The sequence below is a fragment of the Gracilinanus agilis genome, chromosome 1 (genome assembly GCF_016433145.1).
Source record: "Gracilinanus agilis isolate LMUSP501 chromosome 1, AgileGrace, whole genome shotgun sequence".
NCBI lineage: Eukaryota > Metazoa > Chordata > Mammalia > Didelphimorphia > Didelphidae > Gracilinanus > Gracilinanus agilis.
In genome coordinates this window covers 795,104,744-795,121,418 of record NC_058130.1, presented here as the reverse complement: position 1 = coordinate 795,121,418, position 16,675 = coordinate 795,104,744, and the positions used below count along the sequence as shown (strand labels likewise).

At 36.6% G+C, this 16,675-nt stretch overlaps 1 protein-coding gene across 1 annotated transcript in view; it reads right to left on the bottom strand.

The window, feature by feature from the left end:
- Positions 1–16,675, bottom strand: part of LOC123230537 (vomeronasal type-2 receptor 1-like) — a 139,556-nt gene that overhangs the window by 103,092 nt on the left and 19,789 nt on the right. Inside the window, exons 7-8 of the mRNA XM_044656670.1 lie at positions 15,243–16,046; positions 10,581–10,808 (exon numbers count right to left, since the gene is read on the bottom strand). Coding sequence (XP_044512605.1) covers positions 10,581–10,808; positions 15,243–16,046 — 1,032 coding nt within the window. The remainder of the gene's footprint in view (positions 1–10,580; positions 10,809–15,242; positions 16,047–16,675) is intronic.

Sequence of the window (16,675 nt, the reverse complement as noted above, 5' to 3'; positions counted from 1 at the left end):
TCCTCCTCCTCCTCCTCCTCCTCCTCCTCCTCTTTCTCCTCCTCCTTCTTCTTCTGCTTCTGCTTCTGCTTCTATTATTTCTACATTTTCATCATCAATTCTATAAGCTAATTTTACATGAGAACAATGTAACAAGAATCTCTTTCTAATACTTTCATTGATGATGGTGAGATTAATAGAATAATAAGAGGACCAACTCAATTCTCTTGTGTAGTCGATGTTTTGGCAAAATTTTTCACATATACCATATCACTTGGTTGAAAATTATGGAAAGAATAATCCAATGGACCAGATTAGATCAATACTCCCATATCATGCAGTTTCTCTAAACCTTTGTTGTAAAGTACTTAAATATAAAGCAATTTGACCATCTGTCTCTAATAGAGATGTATAAACAACCTTACAAGTTTTTGCTTGCAATGGAGCATGTCCAAAGAACATTTCATAAGATGATACATGCAAATATGCTCTTGGTCTTGTACCCAGGAAAATCAAAGCTATGGGAAGAATATCTGGCCATTTTAGATGAGTTTCAGCACAAATTTTCCCCACAATAATCTTGAGTTCCCTATTCAAATGCTCCATTTTGCTGAATGCTAAACTTTGTGGATGATAAGGAACATGAAACTTAGGAGTTATTCCTAGATTCTCAAAAACTCTTTTCAGAATATCTTGTGTAAACTGAGATCCTTCATCAGAATCTATGGTAATTGGAACACCAAACCTAGGAACAATTTCCCAAAGGGACACTTTCACCACAAAGCTAGCTGTATTTGTAGTAGATGGAAACACTTCAGGCCCCTTTATTAACCTATCAACAATTAAAAAACAAAACTTGTATCTTCCAGATTTTGGCATGCTTATATAATCAGTTTGCAAACTTTTGAATGGGCAGTGTGCCAAAGGTCTACCACTTAAACCTTTCTTTCTAAACGCACCTTGATTGAATTTTTGGGAAACAGAACAACTACTACAGATCCTATTTGCAACAGTACTTATTCCCCGTGCTACCCATTGTCTCTTTACAGAAACCTCTATAGCTTATGTACCAAAATAACCTTTTGTATGAATGGCTTGAGAGAAATAGGTGTTAAAATCTTTTGGTAATAGCAGTTTCCCAGTATCTGCAATCCATATACCATGTTCTTTCCTTGCTCCAAAGTTCTCCTTCCATTTTTGAATCTCTGAGTCTACATAAGCTTTTTGTTAATCAGTGGACTCAATAGTTGACAGATTCATAACATGCATTGGAGCATTTTGGGCTGCATACTTTGCAGTTACATCAACTCTATGATTTCCTTTAGAAACTAAGTCTCTACCACAGTATGACTTCTGCAATGTATTACTTCTAGCTGCTTTGTTTTCTTGGTAACATTCAACAACTCAGTTATTATTTCTGCATGTGCAATTGGTTTTCCTGATGCAGTAATAAAACCTCACTGTTTCCAGATCTTCCCTGTTGCATGACATACTGAAAAACCATACTGAGCATCTGTATAGATATTAGCACTCTTACCATCAGATAGAAGACAGGCTGGCTTCAATGTCACTAACTCTCCACCCTGAGCACTAAGATTTCCAGGTAATGAGCCATATCACAGAGTCTCAAATTCTGTGACCACTGCAGCAACAGTCCAATGAATTCCATTATACAAATATGAAGAACCATCAGTGAACAACAAAAAGTCTGGATTTTCAATAGAAGTGTCTTTCAAATCCATCCTAGGCATATCCAAAAAATCTACTATTTCCACACTCTCACATAATACTTCACCATTCTTTGGTAAATGAGGAAGAAGCATAGCTTGATTTAATAACCTAAACTTCCTCAACTGAATGTTCTTACTACCTGGGAGAATAATTTCATACTTCAAAATTCTTTGATCTGAATAAGCTTGAGTATGAAATTTCCTCATTAGTGCTTCTATTTGGTATAAACAGAATATAATCAATGGACATCCCAAAACTAAATCTGCTGACTTATGAACCAACACAGCAGCAGCAGCTACCCCCCCCAGACAAGGAACAGTACCAACAGCCAGTGAATCAAGCTGGCAACTATAATACCCAATAGGATCATAACTTTGTCCCAAAGTTTGTGCTAACACCTCAGAAGTAATTCCCTTGGTTTCTTTAACAAATAATTGGAATGGTTTTTAATAGTCTGGAATACCTGCTGTAGCTGGTACAGATACAATGGTTTCCTTATGCTTATCTAAGGCTTGCATATGTTCAGACTTAAGTTTCAGAGGTTCAGGTTCTGTGTTCCTGGTCAAATCTGTAAGATACTTGGTTATCTCACTGTACCCAGATATCCATTGACTACAGAACCCAGTTGTTCCAAGAACAGCTCTGAGCTGCTTTTTGGTCTTTGAAGCACTCAGTTTCTAGATATCAGGTATTCTTTTCTGTGTGATACTCCTTGAACCCTCTGATAACACAAAACCTAGATATTGCATTCTAGGCAAAACCTACTGTAATATTACCTTGGAGATCTTATGCCCACACTTATATAATTCTAACAAGAATCTTGCTATTTCTAAGGCACACTTTTGCAATTCAGGATGCAAGAAGAATATCATCCAGAAAAATGTATGAATTTACTTTCTTTGAATAGAACACTTTTAAGATCTCTATTTAAAATTTATAAAACTTAGCTCAGTGAGTCTGTGAACCCTTGAGGTAAATGACTCCAGGTCCCATGTAAAAGCAAAGATCTTTTGAGAATCCTTATTAATTGGAATTGAGAAAAACCTGAGCATAAGTCTACCACAATGAAATATCTTGCCTGGCTTGGAATGGAAGAAATTATACCAGGAGGACTTGGTACAACAGGATGAGTTTTGATTACATAATCATTGACAGTCCTTCAATACTGAATAAAACAATTCACAGGTCTGCCATTCTCATTTAGCTTTGGCTTTTTAATAGGAAAAATAGGTGTATTAAATTCTGAGAAGCACGGTATGATGATCCTTTGTTGGATTAGGGATTCAATTTCTTCTTTAGTCAAGGATATTGAGGTACACAAGGAACTGGCCCTCCCTTAGTCCTCATCCCACCTGGGGTAGCTAATTTCAATAAATCCAAATTTGTAAAAAACTTTGACCAAAGATCCTTAGGAATATCCTTGGATGTTGGATAAAATAAACCTAAGTCACCCTCTGTACTCACTGAATCTAAGAAAAGTATTGGAAAGACTTCCAGAGCTTGTTCTGGAAGATTTAATGAAATATCTCCAGTGGGAGTACAGTGGGTCTTTGCCCTCAGTTTACACAATGAAATTCTTCCCAAGAGATTCATTGGGTATTCTGGCATACAAAGAAATGCATGTTCCACAGATAGTGAACCTAAAGTCATCATTTTTGGTTGTAATTTTGCTCTTTGAGGTTTTCCAGTAGCTCCTATTACTTCCCTTGTACCAACAGCTCTACAACTTGGCTTTACTTTGGTCTTTCTCCTGATTTTACCAATCCTGCATTGTATGCAAGTATTATCCTTGAGCTCCTTGGCAGCATGCATTAGGACAACCATTTGAATTAATCTGTCTTTGATAATTATTCCCATTATTGTTCCAGCCAATAAAATTCTGTCTCCATCAATTTTTCTATGAATTATTACAGTCATTACTTCTATTTAGTTGCCTAAAGAATTGTCCCTTATAGAAACAGTCTCTGACAAAGTGTCCAACCCAATTGCATAGATAAAACCTCTAAGCTCCAGATCTCCTTTCACTAAAAACATACTGATTTCTAGGTTGCACTGATCTTAATGCTGCAACTGCTTTCACTTCTTTAATTTCATGACCTTTTGCCCTTCCATTTGCCTCTTTCAATTGTCTCTTTAAGTTCTCATTTATAAAATCCTTATTCTCATTAGTTTATCCTTTTCAGCTTTAAATACATATGTAGCTTTCCTCTATAGGTCTTACAAACTTAGTAATTCCCTGTATGGACAATTGTTTTTGAAAAACTTTTTCGCTACAGAGCATGCATTATTAACAAATTTAATTTAACCATTTAATGTGTGCAATTGTTTCTTCTGCAAGCACATCTAATCCTATTTGCAATTCTGCTGCATCTGTCAACTGATCTAAAAAACTTTCTTGTGACTCCCCAATATCTTGTTTTACTTTCTCAAACCTTGACCATGTATCTGGTTATCTAGAATTTATTTCCATCACCTCCGTTATGGATTCCCTTGCCTGTTTTAAATTTCTATGATTTGGCACTGAATGTAAAACTATTCTTCATAGTGCTCAGGCCATAGTGTCAAAGGAGGATTATTTCTTGTCTGTTCAATAAACTGCTTCCTTTCTCTTTTTGTAAGTAATTCCTCCATAAGCAAGAAGAAATCCGCATAGTCATTATTGTAGATTCTTACTGTTCTCTTAAACTCCCTAGTCACTTTATTTGATTCGTCAAAGAATCTTGGTGTTCTCCTCTTAATTGCATCTAACTCTGCAGCAGAGAACTGCTTGTGAGATTTCAGATGCAAAACCCCATGTTCTGGTGAAATTAAAGGCATATCTCTTAAAGTGAACAAGGAAATAGGATTTTTGTTAAGTGCCTCTGTTTACCTTACCAGTCTATTGGGAATTTTAGGTTTTACATCACTTCCCTCTGCATCTTCAAAACCAAGTGTAACAACATTCTTAACAATCAAAACCAGTGTTTTTACCATTAACATTATTATTTAACAGATTTTCATTAAAACATTTTCCCAACATTTCCATTTTGCTTGCATTTTTAACACCATCATTTGTTTCATTTCAGAATCCCTGAATATCCAAATAACCACACTCTTGATTTTATCTAGAGTCACAATAACCATCCATCTATACTTATATACAATTGCAAAATGCAAGAAAAGAATCGGTAGATAGGAACAAACATGCTGACTGTTAATTTCATGAATGGTTTTAACACTTCACCATCCAATAATACAAAGCAAGTCAGGAATGACACTTATAAACAAATGAGGTATAAACATTAGACTAGCATATAGTATTTCCGTTATTCCCTGTAATATGATGAAAGTCATATAGGAATAATGGGGAAATAAAATAGTATAAAAAATTGATGTGGTAAAATTAGCTCCCACAAAAAAAAAAACCCTCAAAGATTTAACTTAGTTTCAGCACTGGACAGAAATACTTGATTGACACCTATGATGGTTAGCAGCTTTCACAGCAGCACATCACTTGAGTGACAGGTTCAGCACTGGACAGCAGCCTGACCAGTAATAAGATGCTCCCTTCACAGTTTCTCAAAGTTCTAGCAGTCTGTCTGTTCCTCCTCCTGACTGCTGCCTATGAGAACCTCTACAGACATGTATGAAAATCAAGATTTAGCCTTACCCCAAACTAAATAACCCTAGGTACAGTTTGCCCACTGAAATAACACATGGGATTGGGAGGATGGAAGTGGATGTTATTTAAGCCAGTATCAGAAGAGTGAACTGTTTTGGGAAGGCCACCCAAGCCCAGTGCAGGGAGAATCAGACACTGAGATAAGAAAATCCTAAGTTATGGGGAAACAGTTCTTTAATTAAAAAGGACACGTTAGAAGGGAATATAATTTACTCTAATAATAATAACTACCTCCACTTCCCCAGATCTACAAATCTCTTCACAGAAATTGCTTCTGAGTATTTCCTACACTATTCTTATACTATCTACATAAAGCCAAAATACTATACTCAGCTAAGCTATCACTAAACCCCACTTTGGATGATCTAAGGAAAGGGTCTGTGTGTAAGTCTGAAAAGGCCTAAGGATGGACCAAGTTCCAGGGATCTTAGGCCAGGTCTCATGCTCAATTGTCAGTTGTCACCAGATCAGCACAGGAACAGTACAGATGTCAAAACATCCACCAGGGAAATAAGGATAATCCAAACAGTAGGAAGAATGGGAAGATTAAGCAGTAAATTACCACAGGGAAGTAGCTAATGTTCTCTGGTCTACCCAGAGGAAAGAAAACAAGACCTGACTGTCCAACTCCAACAGCACTTCCCAGGTTTCCAGAATCTTGGCCTCTATCTGCAGACTTACACTTTACCTTACCTTTTCCTATAACAAGGGAAAATGTGAGAATTTTTCCTAATGTTTCTTTCACTTGGAATATGAGATAGAATAAGCACAGAGTTGAAAATAAGGATAAATGGATTCTAGTCCAACATGTGCCAATAGTTGTGGAAAACTGGCTGAATCTCTTAGACCTCCTTGACTTTAATCATTTTTAAGAGAGTTGAGCAATATAACATTTCAGCAATCTCAGTTATCTAGTATTTTGTAGTTCTCAATGTCATTTTTGCCTTTTTTAATAGTTACAACCCAAGTTACTGAAGCAACTCTATATGACTGACCTAAAACACATAATCTCTTTGCATATAAGATGCACAACACAGATTAAATTAAGAATGAGAATTATTTGATTATTCATTAGATTGGTAATGGAAAATTTCACTCTTTTGTAGAAAAAATGTTTGTTGGGTTCAGAAATACAGTGGCTACATAAAGAGCTTTTAACAGAATAGAATATCCATTGCAGTTTTTAAAAAAGTAAAGAACATTGGGGTGAATGGAACATTCCTTAGATTGATAAATACCATCTATCTAAAACTATCAGCAAGCATTATCTGTAATGGGTATTACTAGAATCTTCTCAATAAGATCAAGATTGATGCAAGGATGCCCATAATCATCACTACTATTCAATAATGTAATAGAAATACTAATGATAGCAATAAAAGAGGGAGAAATTGAAGAAATTAAAATAAGTAGTGAGGAAATAAAGCTTTCACTCTATGCAAGTGATATGATGGCATAGTTAGAGAATCAATCAAAAAACTAATTGAAACAACTAACAAATTTAGCAAAGTGGTAGAATATAAAATAAATTCACATAAATCATCAGCATTTCTCTATGCTTCCAAAACAGCCCAACATCAAGAGACATAAAGAGAAATCCCAATTAAAGAAACTGTAGACGATATAAAATATCTGAGAGTCTACATTCCAAGACAAACAAAGTAACTATATGGTCACAACAGAAAAAATTTTCTTCACATTAATTATAGAACTAAGTAAAAAGGAAAAGATTAATTGTCCATGAATGTGCCAAGTCAATTATTAAAATTAATATTACCTATATTAATTGACCGATTCAGTGTCATATTAATCAAACTACTAAAATATTTTTTCATAGATCTTGAAAAAATAATTATAATATTCCTCTGGAGAACAAAACACCAAAAATAAAGAGAAAATAAATAAATATGAAGGAAGGTGACTTAGCTGTACTGGATCTCATATTATTATAAAGCAGTAACCAATAAACAATCTGATAATGGCTAATAAATACAGTACTAGGTCAGTGTTAGAGAAAGGCATTCAACATAGTTATAAATAACCATAATTGCCTAGTGTTGGACAAGCCCTAAGATCCATGCATTTTTTTAAACCCTTAACTTCTGTGTATTGACTTATAGGTGGAAGAGTGGTAAGGGTAGGCAATAGGGGTCAAGTGACTTGCCCAGGTTCACACCGCTGGGAAGTGTCTGAGGCTGGATTTGAACCTAAGACCTCCCATCTCTAGGCCTGGCTCTCAATCCACTGAGCTACCCAGCTGCCCCCTATATGTTTAGAAGATCCATGCATTTTTAAATGAACTAACTAATTAACAAAAATTGTTCGGGAAATGGGAAAACAACATGACAAAAACTAGGCACAGATCAATACCTCACACCATAAGTCAAGGTAAAGGTAAAATGTATACATAATGTAGAAATAAAGTGTGATGCCATAAAAAAATTATGGGAACACGGAAAAGTCTAGCTGTCAAATCACTAGGTAAGGAAAGAATTTATGTCCAAATAAGTCATAAAGCACATTATATGATATAAAACAGATAACTTTGACTACATTAAAATGTGTTGCACAAAGGAAACCAATGCAACCAAGATTAGAAGGTGTCCCTTTTGATTACACAGGAAAGAAAAAACTAAGAAAATAATTTTCTAGCAATCACCTTTGGCAAAGGTCTCATCTCTCAAATATTGAGGAAATCAAGTTAAATGTATGAGAACACATCATTTCTCAATTGATAAATGGACAAAAGATGTGAACGGCCAATTCTCAGATGAAGAAATTAAAAGTATTTTTAAGTCAGAAGAAAAATGCTCCAAATCATTATTAATTAGAGATATACATATTAAAACAATTCTGGGGTACCACCTTACTTTTACACCCATCAGACTAAGATAATATCACAAAAATTGTTAAATGTTGACAGGATGTGGCAAAACCGAAATATTAATATACTGTTGGTGGAGTTGTGAACTCATCCAATCTTTCTAAAGGACAATTTTAAACCATACCCAGCAATACCATAATTTCATTGGTATCCCAAAGAGATCAAAGATAGGGGAAAGGGACTTATTTGTTCAAAAACAGTTTTACCAACTTTTTTATGGTGGCAAAGAACTTAAAACTGAAGGGTAATCTGGAGAATGGTTGAACAAATTGTGGTATATGATTACAATGGAATATTTTCATGCCATAAGATATGACAAAATGTGATAACAAAAAGCCTGAAAACACTTCTTTGAAATGGTGCAAAGGGAAGTGAACAGAACCAAGATAAGATTGTGAGGAGCAGATAGGTTTCTCAGTAGATTGAGAGCCAGGCCTAGAGATAGGAGATGCTGAGTTCAAATGCAGCCTCTGATACTTCCTAACTTGTGACCCTGGGCAAATCACTTAACTTTTATTTTCTAGTCCTTACTGCTATTCTGCCCTCAAACCAAAACAGTTTTGATTCTGAGTCAGAAGGTAAAAGTTTTTTTTAAAAGAGAGAATATTGTAAACAGAAACAACAATAATGTACAATGATCAAATGTGAATGAATTACCTATTATCAGCAATGTAAGGACTAGGACAACTCCAAGAAACTCATGACTAAAAAGGTGATCCATCATGATAGAAGGAACTAATAGAATGTGAATACAGACTGAAGAAACCATTCTTCATTTTATTTTATTTGCTCAAGGAATTTTTCTCTAGTGTACATGTTATCTGTCTTCTTCCACAGTATGATGACCATGGAAATATGTTGAGTATGACAACATAAATGTGACCTATGTCATTACCTTCTGTCTCGAAGGAAGGATGTGAGAGAGGGAAAGAAAAATGCAATGCAAAATGGCAGGAAAGAACTTTTTTTTAATTGTATGGCCATGTAAAAAATAAATTTAAAAAAGAAATGTAATGAGTTTCAGAAATGAGATGGCAGACTCATTGCTCAGCTCCATTGAGACTTAGTCATTGGGCAATTGAATAGAATTATTCTCAATGAATTGAAATGTATGGTTAAGGGTTTTCCAGGTTAAGATGGAGGCAGACTAAAAATCAGCGCTTAACACCTCCTGACCGAAAACAAACAGGAATTCTCAAGGGGGCATAAAAACAAACCCATTCGAACGGAGGGACCCCACAACAGGGTGCAGCATGGAAGGTTCATGGAATTGGGGAATTTCCATGCTATAAAGGGGTAAAACAGCTCTCACTAAATCGCGGGCTGAGCAACCACCACCCCTTTCACCCCACCCCACACACCACCTGCAACTCCAAAGCCAGGTCAAAAGAAATAGAGCAAGTTTGGGGCACCCATTGAGTCATTGGCAGTTCCAGGGCCTGTTCCTGAGAGCAGCAAGATTTAGGACCCCAAAAAGCTGAGGAACGCACATGGACTCTGAGCGCTGACCTCCAGGAACTGATGCAGAGTTAGAGGAGCAGAGCCAAAAGAATATTGTACACAGAGACTGATATACTATGGTAAAATCAAATGTAATGGACCTCTGTACCAGCAGCAATACAAAAACCCAGGACAATTCTGAGGGATTTATGGTAAAGAACACTACCCACATCCAGAGGAAGGACTGCAGGAGAGGAAACATATAAGAAAAACAGCTGCTTGAATGCATGGGCTGGGGTGGACATGATTGAGGATGTGGACTCGAAACTACCACACCAATGCAACTACCAACAATTTGGAAATAGGTCTTGATCAAGGACACATGATAAAAGCAGTGGAAATGTGGGTCGGCCATGGGTGGGGGGATCGTGGGGGGTGAAGGGGAAAGTAGGAGCATGAATCATGTAACCATGTTAAAAATGAATATTAATAAATGTTTAAAATTTTTAAAAAAAATGTATGGTTAAGTGTCATTCACAAAATACAAGATAATAGAGGAAATTCCAGCCTTGGGATCAGAAGGCATTGGACCAATAAATTCATATTTATATCCAAGTTTTTTATTTCTATCAAATGTCATGAGTGAGCAAGATGAGCTTTAAATTCCATTCTGGCTCTCTTTTTAGTGGTGCTAAAGATGACTAGTGGAAAATCAGCACATGGATTATTTTTTAGACTTCTTCACCCAAAAGTTTGCTGAAAGGAGAAAAGAAATGTATGTCTAGAGAGGATTATCCATCAGAAAAAAGTCCACATTGAACTAAGCAGGGTAAAATTTATTCCCATGATTATATAACAAGATAGATATTATATTTTGTTTCTCACCTTGGTATCTATCCAGCCCCACACTATGGCCTCTCCATCAATGGTGAAATCCTGACCAGCCTCAGCCTGGGGGTTAAACTGTCCAACTTTCACTAGAGCTTCAGCATCCATACTGAAGGTTACATAGTTCAGGATGTTGTATTGAGCCTCAGCATTTCTATTCTCATCCATAAACACCTGGTCACCAGCACTGTTGTTAAACTGGAGATTCTTTAGAAATGAGTGGAGCTAGGAGAGAGGAGAAATCCCAATCACTGCCTGGATTTTGAAGTCAGTAAGTGTCAGGAAGTCAGACCATAGTGTAAGAATTTAAATTTGGGTTTTATTTTTTTAACATTTATTAATATTCATTTTTAACATGGTTACATGATTCATGCTCCACCTTTCCCCTTCAACCCCACCCCGCACCCCCCCCACTCTTGGCCGATGCGCATTTCCACTAGTTTTGTCATGTGTCCTTGATGCTATTGCTAAATATGAGGATTCTAAAGTAATATAGTGGTCACTGATTTTAAAATATTACATCTTAACTCAAGATGATGTAGAAAGATGTAGAAAGAGTAAAAGTGGAAAAATGTAGATAAAGAGACAGAAAGTAGTACCTAGCTACAAAATACCCTAAGTTTAATCCTAATGACTTCAGACCTCAAATGCAAACCCAAAAGCTAATCTTACCAGAATCCAAAGTCCTAATTAGGAAGCCAAAATCAGAAGAGCCAAGAACCACTGAAGAATCTGCCAAAACTGGGGCTAAGACCACCAAGAATCTCACCATAACTCAAGCTGAAGGGTCCCACCAAAGTGCCAAAGAGCATAGAGGGTCTCTTCACCAAAAAATCAAGGAAAGAATCACTCCACTCACCATCCCAAGCTGAAGCAGGATTCAGGGAAGGAGTCTCCTCCCCCAGTCCAGCTCACCAATGCCAAGAGAATCAATGAATCCTCAAGTTGACCTTTTAAAAGCAGTTTTCTCCACATCACTTCCTGTTGCTCCCTCACTTTTTGGGAACCAATCACAGTCTTCCAATTTGACCAGCACTGCCCAAGTTGGGGGATGATCTTTGGAGGTGTGAGCTTACTCTAGTAAGTGACTTACAACTCTCTTACTTAGTGTCAAGTAAGGTACTAAATAAGCATACTTACGTTTTTTATTATTTAACTTAAAATTTGCTGGTTGATAGACAAAGAGAGTTTGATTCACTCTTCACAATAGTCTGTAAAGTTGAAAATACCTTGAACTCCCTTTAAAACTACATTACCCATAATTCCTTAAGCCTTTTCCTATTGGTTGTGAGTTAAAACGACATTACCCAAACTCCTTTTCTCCATACCCATAAGGCCTTTAGCCTTTTCCTATTGGTTGTGGGTTTTGCGGGCTGTTTTTGATATGGTAATGGGGGGCGTGTTGTCCAGGTTTTTTTGGAGAGAAGGCGTGGTGGTGAAGGTTGAGTGAGGTTCTTCCCCAGAGCTTTTAAAATAAAATCCTTATAAATATCATACTTTGGAGGCATTGAATATTAATTTCAATCTTTACATGTCAATAAGCATTTATTAAGTATATATTCTATGTTGGGCACTATTGAAGAAAGGGAGATATAAAGACATATAAAAATCAGTCCTTGCTCTTAAGGGCCTCATATTCCAGTTGCAGAGAAGATGCACATGGATTAAAAATGCACATATTCTCTATAATCATTGTCCTAATTCCCTTACTTCTCTATGTGTCAGGTTCCTGAAGAAGGCTACATCTTCTCCTTAAGCCTCCAGGCAGGCTGCTGAGGGCTTGTGGGTTTCTCAACACCGTATCTTAGAGGCATGGCTGCCATAGCTTTTATTTGTAACCAAAACTGTTGATCTGATATCAGGATGCCCATTAACAATTATGTGCCCATATGAAGTAGAAGCATTGTTGCTAAGGCATAGAACACAGGCATTTTCTGCTCAAAGAATTACAAAGTATGAAATAATCTAAATAACCTTATTAAATAATGAAAATATTACTTTAAAATATTGTAAAACTCTTAATCCTGCCACCTTGCTTCCTGATTTACCAGTCTCAGCAGAACCATTACACAATTGTGAAACATTAGTGTACATGGCTGAAAAGCTTCAAGATAATCTCCTGGACACTCCTTTAGACAATCTAGATAAAGTCTTATTTACTGATCATTCTTCTTTTATGAAAGTTGACATATGCTACACTGGAGCTGCTGTAGTCACAGAATTTGCCACTGTGTAGTCAGCTTCACTGCCCTCAAATATAAATGCTCAAGGCACAGAACTAATAGCCCTAAAACATGCCTGGACAATTGCCAAAGGTAAAAAGGCAACTACACAGGTGGCAAATATGCATTTGTAATTTACCATTCAGTAGACATGTTATGGCTTCAGAGAAGATTTTTAACCTCAGCTGGAAAATATGTAGATAATGCAAAAATTATTAATGAGGAACTTTCTGCTCTCCAACTACCTGAAGCCCTAGCTGTAGTTTACTGCTCTGCCCATACAGGTGGCACTGACTCTGTCTATATGAATGCTTTGGCTATTTTGATTAATCCGATAAACCAAGTTAATTCCAAAGGACTGAGCATGAAAAATGCTATCCACCTCTCTAAAGAGAACTGATGGGTTCTGAGTGCTGATTGAATCATACTGTCTTCATTTTTCTTGACCTTGTGTTTCTATACAACATACCTAATATGTACATACATTTTAATGACTTCACATGTATAATTGATATCATATTCTTTTCCTTCTCAATGTGTGAGTCTAGCACTGGGTGAAATGAAAGAATTTGAAGCTCAAAATACTAAAAAATGGATGATGAGGAGCAAGTAGGTGGCTCAATGAATAGGGAGCCAGGTCTGGAGATGGGAGGTACTAGGTTCAAATCTGGCCTCAGTCACTTCCTACCTGTGTGGCACTGGGCAAGTGACTTAATCCCCAGTGCCTACCGTTTACCCCACTGATACCTTAGTATCAATTTTAAGACAGAAGATGAAGGTTTTTTCAATCCATATTTTAAAAAATATCTTAGAATGGAAAAAATAAGTTAGAGGTGTAATAAATACATAAAACATGGAAAGATCTATATGAACTGACACAGAGTGAAGTAAGAAGAACCATGGAAAGAACATACACTGTAATTATCAAAAATGAGTGAAAAGAGCAATGAATCCCAAAGAAATCAAAAGCAAATATGACAAAAGAATGTCATATCTTATATATCCTGAAAAGCAAAATGGAGAGATATGAGAAAACAATCAGAACCTTTGTGGAGGTGAGAGATCCAAAGGTATTAAACACTGTACAGGTTTGAGGACTTTTCAATTTACCAATCAATTGTGATGAATTATTTTTTCTCTACAAAAGTACTATCTCTCATATGAGATAGCTTCCTGGAAGACGTTTGAGAAGAGATAGATTGGATACTAAAATGATGTAAGAACCAAAATATCAATAAACACCCATTTAAAAATAACTGCATAGAATTTATAGAATTTTAAATTTGATTTATCCAAAAGGGAAGTCCCCCCTTTTGGTAACATCTCTATGGCTTTTTGAGAATATCACTATATTTTTTTCTTTAAAACCATTATCTTCTGTCTTAGATTCAATATGTGGTATTGGTTCTAAGGCAGAAGAGTGGTAAGGGTTAGGCAATGGGTGTTAAGTGACTTGCCCAGGGTCACACAGCTAAGAAGTATCTGAGGTCAGATTTGAACCCAGGACCTCTCATAGCTGGGTCTGACTCTCAATCCACTGAGACACTCAGCTGCCCCCTCTATTACTTTTGAGAGGTCACTATATTCCCTGCCACCCAAGCGACCAATGTAGATGTCATCCTTGACTCTTCACTCTCACTGATCCCCACCATAGCCAATTCCCTGCATTTTACGTTCTTAACATCTCTCCTATTTGTCATCTTCTCTCCTCTGACACTGCCATCACCCTGTTTCAGGTGCTTATTTACTTCAAGCCTCTTGTATTCCAATAGTTTGAGGTTTGGTCTAGCTACCACAAGTGTCTTCTCAAAACAGTTCTTTCTATACTCACTTCTGAAAATGAGTTTCCTAAATTTCAAATCTGATTTCTCACCCCTTTCTAAATATACCCCAATGATTATAACATCCAATATCAAGTAGAAAATACTCTTTTTTTACTTCAAAGACCTCCTTTCCAAAAGATATTCTTGGATCAAGTGATGTTGCTGTCCTTGTTGTTCCTCAAATAAAACATGCCATCTCCCTTTCAGTCATTCTGGCTATCCATGCCTGAAATGCTCTCTCTCCTCTCTTATATATCCTGAATTTCTGGACTTCTTCTATGGCTCACCTAAAAATTCCTTTTCCATAGGAATCACCCTTAATTCCAGTGCCTCTGCTCCTAATTCTTTCAAATTTATGCTTTCTGAATTTTATTTGTTTACTAGTTAGATATTGCATTAGACTAAATTATTTGAGATCAGAAACTATCTTTAACTTTCCTTCATGTGCCAAGTGCTTAACACAGTACATAATACATCGCTGACAATTAATAAATATTTATTGACTGATTGATTCCCTACTCAAATACGCCTGGGGAGGAGTCTACCTTATTCACTAGCTGGATAGGCTGCCATTGTCTGGCAAAGGAAAGCACATGATTTAAAAGGAATATTACCTTCCAGGGATACGGCATTGAGTTTTCTCCCTCTATTATGGATCCTTTCCCTGATTTCATCAAGAACATTTCGTGGAGGGTCCAAGCCACAGCATATACACCATTATAGATGGTATAACTTAAGTCAGACATGGTCATGTCAAAGTAAAGCAAAGGCAGAGTCTCCAAGGAAGCATTGACTGAACATTCCTCTTGCTTCAGCATTTCAAGTTCATCTTTACATCCGAAGGCTGAGTACCAGAATTCTCTCAATAAAATATCCCCTGGATATATAACAGGGTTCACTGTCCTGAGAAAAGGTTTAAAACCAGGAGTATCGCTTGTTAGATGGGAAAATGTAAGTGCCCCATGGAAATTATAACCATCAACATAAAGGGGTCTCATGGTGATGTCCCAGTGACTGCTTGTTATCCAAACCTTCCAATTTGGAATAAAAGGAAGTTGTGAATATCTAAAGATCATTAAAGAATCTGTGTCACCATGAATGAAAATCACTTTGGTGGCTGAAGCCATGATCCTCGGCATGAAAGTCAATTGAGATTCTGCGTGTCTTCTCTCACTGACAGGGATCTTCTCTGTGAAGGACACACAGACACCATGATTTGCCATCTCTAATGTCAGTTTCTGAAGGAATTCCTCACCTCTCAGATCATCTACTGTCACCAGAGCTACCCATGTCCATTGAAAATGAGTCATCAGTCTGACCATCCCTTTATGGAGAGAAGAATCCCTAGAGGCTAACTGGTAAAGAGAAGGGAATTGAGTCTTGTCACTCAGGATGGGATCAAATGGTCCATAGATGATCTGGACGTGAAAGAAATATGGAAAAATGTGAGATCTAAAAATATGGTCTTGATGAATGTGTAAATATGGGGTTAAAACCAATAAAATCTAATTTAGATTGAATACATCAACTGAGACTATCTCAATTATCACAGACCTTAGACTAAATGTAGAACATCTTTGTGGTCATTGAATGAAAAGAAATGAATATCAACAGGAAATCTGTATCAATAGTCTAGGAAATGGGGGCACCTAGGTGACTTCGAGGATTGAGAATCATGCGTGAAAATGGGAGGTCCTAAGTTCAAATCTGGACTTAGACACTTCCTACCTATGTGATCCCAGGCAAATCACTTAAGTCCCATTGCCTAGCCCTTATTACACTTCATTGTTGAAACCAAGCACAGTACTTGTTTCTAAGATGGAAAGTAAGAGTTTTAAAAAAGATAAATTGACATTTTTTAAATAGACTGGAAATGTATTTGTGTCTCTGGAGATCAGCTGTAAGGAATCAAGAGAGCTAAGAGGGAACTAGTTCAATGAAAAAGGAAAAGAACCTATATGTACAAAATACTTGTAGAATCATTTTATGGTGATAAAGAATTAAAAATTGAGGGAATATGCATTAATTAGGCAGTGGCTAAACAAGT